We start from the raw sequence: 5,838 nt of genomic DNA, 5'->3' as shown, positions 1-5,838 counted from the left end.
GCCAGTGGATCTGCCCATAATTAAACATTTCAGAGGTTGAGAGGAGCAGCTTTTTATGGACTTAACAATATCCAATGTGGTTTGAATCTAGTCATTTCAAAATCAAAAGCTATCAAAAGAGGCTGTTTACAATCCATAAATGACTGAGTTCCTAACATGCTTAAGGCCAAGCATCTAACTAGCATTTCCACCCAGTTTGGTGGGGAATGAGATGTGAACAGCACTAAAGCAAAGGTTTGAGAGATTTTAATGGACACAAATGGCTATGCTTAGTCTTTAAATCTGTCCAAGCAAATGGAGTGGAAGCCTTCGAAATCTTCAGAGATTCATCTGTCAGTGACCTCAGAAAAAAGAGCCTCCCTCCTACATCATCAAACTGACTTCCTTTAATTCCTTGTTCTGTGTAGGTCTTAGATCCCAGGACTCTGAAAGACGAAGGAGGAAAACACACACACACACACACACACACACACACACACACACAGCTAAAACATCAAATACCCTGGTACTCACTTTGCAAATCCCCTAAAAATATTAAATTAGAATGTACATTAACAAATGCATTCCAAAAATCTACAACTTGTCTAGACTTTATAGTGATTTTGAAAATGAAAGTAGTTCTCACCACATAGATTCATTTTTGCCCTTAGTTGCTCTGCCCATAGTTGTAGTGCCCACAGTACCTGAAGGGAAACATTAGGACAATGAGAGCTTTCTTTGAGGAAAAAAAAATAGTTTTAGTTTGTGTTGCAAGGCTATTAACATTCATCACAGTATTATATCATTGTATGTCTATAAGATTGACTCTGGTATTAGCATTAATGTGGATTTTCTAATTGCTGTTTTAGAAAACAACGTTATTGCCCTGGCCAAGTGATTAACTTGACTGGAGCATCATCCCATACAGCAAAAGGTTGCGGGTTTGATTCAGGTTCGATTCGATACCTAAATTTCGGTTTGGTCCTATGTCAGGGCGCCTAAGGGAGGCAGTTGACCAATGTTTCTCACATCGATGTTTCTCTCTCTCTCTCTTTCTCTCTCCTCCCTTCCTTCCTCTCTCTATGGAAATCAATAAAAACATATCCATAGAGAGGATTTAAAACAATTAAAAAGAAAACAACTTTATCAAGCAGCATTTTTAACATTGGAGTGACAAGCCTTTTTTTGTTTTGTTTTTATTGAGAGCTCATGTCCCACAGGAAAAAAAATCATTGAATATTACATGCAAATAAATGATTTTATTTGACAGGCTACAAAATGTACTTCTAATACAACTTTTAAATGAAGAAATGTGATGGTAATTCATATACATACAGTCACACCCTCAGATAACCCACAAAAATGGCCAACTGTGGATAATAAGAACAAATCAAAGATTAAGGTGGGGGTAGGGAGGAGAAAGAGGAGGCTCTGAGATAGAGCAGGAGAAGGGAGGCAATAAAAAGGGAAGAAAAAAGGGGAGAGAGGGAGAATTGTAGGGTGCTAAATAGGCTTTGTAGTGAATCTGTCCTAGGTTAGTGTTGCCAGATTAAAATATAGGACACCCAGTTGAATATGGATTTCAATAAACACCACATAATTTTTATTATAAGTGTATCCATGCAATATTTGGGACATTTATACTAAGAAATAATTGTTTATCTGTAATTCAGTTTTAAATGGGCATCCTCTTTCTATTTGCTAAATATGACAACCCTATCCTAGACATCCTGCTGCTCTCCTGAGTGTGGTGCAAAAAAGTTTGGAATCTATTGTCACTCATTGAAATAATCATAATATTAATAAAAGTGCCATTTACATTATTTAAACCTTTAAAATGTATATTTTGGAAAAAAGACTTATTCTCCTCCTGGAATTCTGTGGGGTTTTCTATGAAGTGAAAGAATGACCTAGTTTAGAAATTAGCTTCATAACCTACTAATACCATAAATCTGACATTGAGTTGCCTCAAAGCTTAAAAAGGCCTGTGTTTGAGAGCAATACTATTTATCAAGGACCCAGATTTAAGCTAGCTGTGGGTTTCCATTCTGCCTTTCAGCATTTTAGATTATTTTCCTTTCAGCAGCACCTGCTGGAGTGTATGTCAGCCATCAGGAAGAGTAATACTAAAGTGAAGTAAAGGTTAAAGCTGAGAAGAATGACTTGCTTTCTTTTAGAACAGAGGGAGTTATAGAATAAATAAGGTCTCAAGAGTATTCATTTCCCACCTCACTGTACTTTCCTCTGAATTTATAAATGTAGCAAAATATTCACATCTAACCTTCAGCTTCTCAAAAGAGTTCAAGAAAATGCTAAGAGTTTGGGGAGGGGGAGGGAGGAGGAGAGAAAACCAAGGCTGTCAGAATCAAATGTCTTATCACCACTTCTATTATTACTAAAGATAAACCTCTTCTTTAAACACTAGCAGGCATGATGAGAAATTCAGCTGAATTTACAGATTGCTTGGTGCCTGTGTTCTCTGATAGGTGACAAAGGCCAACAACTGCTCTCTCAACTCTACTGAAGCCAAGGAAGGGCTGCCATATACCCTGGATCAAATTGTAATTTTACTCTGGTGGGAAAGCAAATCCCTCCAAATGTGCCCCATCTCTGGAAAGACTAAAAGGAAAGACTTTACCTAGGTATACAATGTTTTTCTCTTCTATAAGACTAGGTGATGCCGTGTGCTAAACAGATAAGACTGACAAGGTTAATACTTCAACCTGGGCCTCAAGGGAATTTGAAAGTAGTGATTGCTTGAAGTGTAACCAAGTCAGTAATATTAACATAGGATTAAATTTTGCCAACCAAATAGGTCATATCACTGGGACTCAGCCAACCAGTACACAGGACAGTTGATGTTTGAGGAGGGATTCTTGGCAAGAGCAGTGAGAGAAGTGCTCTCTCTACTTGGAAATGCCTAGAACAATAAGTCCTGTACCTTGATTTACTGGGAGATGGGTCCAAAATTACATTCCACCCCTTTCTTAGGACAGATTTGTGAAATTCAATTCTTTTGGAACTAGAGGAAAAGAAAAATGACCCAGGAACACTGCTAAGTACTTAACCTTCAAGAAACCACCACACCTTGTGCAATTGCCTAACTGATTTTTAATTCAGTGCCCCGATCGCCTGATTTATCAACGGTAAAAAGAAACAGTGATAGATAGGGATTGTGGAGGAAGTGGGCAGTGACTATTTTTTGGAAAGGAGGGAGTAGAAAAATAGATAAGAATTGTGAAGCAGAATTCCAAGTTTAATACAGTCTAATCAAGGCTGCCAATGATACACCTCAGTACCACAGAGCATGGCAGTAAACATCAATAAGTTGTGGTGTGTGTGTGTGTGTGTGTGTGTGTGTGTGTGTGTGTTTCAATTGATATATTGTCCCAAGGGTAATAGAAGGCCAATCGCTCCCACAGCATTTCCTGAATTACCTTGACTGTGGACTAGAAGCATGGATGTGATGGGTGCCACCTACTGGGCTAAATTCAGAATTACAAATCTGTCAACCTGTTTTACTGAACAAATTAATCTTAGGGAGTATGATTCTTCATTTGGAAGATTATACATTAAACTAGTGATAAGTTTGAATTCGAGCCATAGCCTGTAGAAATGGAAGAGTCATAAAAATCACATACTTTAATACTGCCATTGTATAGCATGTTCTAGGAGACGAACTTTGGATATGGAGTCAGAAGCCTGACTTCTCTGAACTAGTTTCTTGTTCTATAATCACTACCCGACAGAGTCATTGTGAGGGTTGATCAAAACCATATGCTTTCGCCCTGGTGGCTCAGTTGGTTGGAGCATAGTCCCATACACCAAAAGGACTTGAGTTTGATTCCTGATCAGGGCACATACCTAGGTTGCAGGTTTGATTCCTCGTCAAGGCACATATGGGAGACAACCAATTAATGTTTCTCTCACATAGATGCTTCTCTCTCTCTCTCTCTCTCTTTCTCTCTCTCTCTCTCTCTCTCTCTCTCTCTCTCTCTCTCTTTTTCTTTCTCCTTCTCCTTCTCCTCTATAATATTTTATGGTTATTTTAGATAAAGAAAAAACTGAAACTAAATGACCTGCTCAAGTTATTTAACTGATTAGCCTCAGAGTAAGGCCTTCAATTTATACATGATTCTAAACATAGTGCTTTTTACACTAAATTACTATTTCCTAAAATTTGACAATGAGATGATTTTAGGTGGCAACTGAAATAAATCTGGGAGGTTTATTTAATGCTGAACACATTACTATAAGTCACAGTGGAAAAACTATCCCTTTTTAATTCTCTCAACCTTGATGGCATCAAGGAGAAAGTTTCAGTATGTTGCTGGGTTTTCTTTAAAACTCTCTACATCTTGCTTGGTCAGCGTAGCTCAGTGGTTGAGAGTCGACCTATGAACTCGGAGGACACAGTTTGATTCCTGGTCAGGGCACATCTTGGGGTTGTGGGCTCGATCCCCACTGAGGGGAGTGCAGGAGGCAGCCGATCAATGATTCTCTCTCATCATTGATGTTTCTATCTCTCTCCCTCTTCCTCTTCCTTCCTCTCTAAAATAAATAAAAATATGTTTAAAAAAATAAAAAACAAAACTCTCTACATCTTGCTAATTTCATTTCCTAATAAAAATAAAATATGCCTCAGCCTTCAACATCCTGTTAGAATATTAAAATTTTGTTTTTCATATACTTATTATTATATTTACTTTCTATTATAAATGACTGCACTGGCTTTCATTTAAAATAATAATATAAATTTTATTTTCAAGTAATGTGTTTAAGAATTTAAACTCAATCTACGGAGAAAAATTAAATAAACAATAGTCCAAGGGACATAGAAGTTGGGAAACACTGAGCACCACCAAATCACTTTCCTATTATATCACTGTTGGCAATAATCTTAAGATAATTACTTTAAAAATCCCTCTATAAAGGAAACTAATGTTTCTTTTGTTTACTTTGCAAAAATCAAACACAAGGTTATAAATAGGTCAACATAACCAAACTCTAAGACTTAGATTTCAGACCCATATGTGTGTATTAGAAAATTAAACTGGCCTATAATCCATGCTCAATGAATGCATATTCAATAAAACACAGTAGCAATGGGTCACTCGTGCCTGTGGCTACACTCATTTGCTGTAACAAAGCGGGTTGGTGTCCTATCACTTAATTCTCCAGACGCATAGGAGGAGAGATGACAAAAAGGATGTTGATCTGAGGGTTGTCCTAGTTCACAGCTCAAAGACTCAGAGTTTGAGGTGATGACGTTGAATGGAATATTTCATTTATTACTAATTTTGGCTTGATTTGAATCTAGAACTCAAAGAATTTTGACCCCTTACTCCATGGATCCCTCAAGATGACCTTCAGATAATTTTAAATTAAGTAAAACAAGGATCTGTCCTCCTCAGAAGCCTCTTTTCCTCTATCATTTTCATTAGTATCTTAATGACTTTATACTAGTTCTGGTTGTATTCCAGGTTCTTATTGGAGAAGAAAGCCTCAAGCTTTCTGTATCCAATTCTTCTTTTTTTAAAAATATATTTTATTGATTTTTTACAGAGAGGAAAGGAGAGGGATAGAGAGTTAGAAACATCGATGAGAGAGAAACATCGACCAGCTGCCTCCTGCACACCCCTACTGGGGATGTGCCCCCAACCAAGGTACATGGCCTTGACCGGAATCGAACCTGGGACCCTTCAGTCCGCAGCCTACGCTCTACCCACTAAGCCGAACTGGTTAGGGCTTAACTGTTGTTTCTGATAAGCATTGGATACAGAGCCCTAACCGGTTTGGCTCAGTGGATAGAGCGTCGGCCTGCGGACTGAAAGGTCCCAGGTTCGATTCCGGTCAAGG

General features: G+C 37.9%; 1 protein-coding gene across 1 annotated transcript in view; it reads right to left on the bottom strand.

The window, feature by feature from the left end:
- Nucleotides 1-223: 223 nt before the first annotated feature.
- The window catches only part of LOC102443315 (putative coiled-coil domain-containing protein 196), a 13,048-nt gene continuing 7,433 nt past the window's right edge, over nucleotides 224-5,838 (bottom strand). Inside the window, 2 exon segments of the mRNA XM_023755889.1 lie at nucleotides 224-425; nucleotides 626-683. Coding sequence (XP_023611657.1) covers nucleotides 224-425; nucleotides 626-683 — 260 coding nt within the window.

This window comes from Myotis lucifugus, unplaced genomic scaffold (genome assembly GCF_000147115.1).
Source record: "Myotis lucifugus unplaced genomic scaffold, Myoluc2.0 scaffold_85, whole genome shotgun sequence".
NCBI lineage: Eukaryota > Metazoa > Chordata > Mammalia > Chiroptera > Vespertilionidae > Myotis > Myotis lucifugus.
This window is presented reverse-complemented; position numbering and strand designations above follow the sequence as displayed.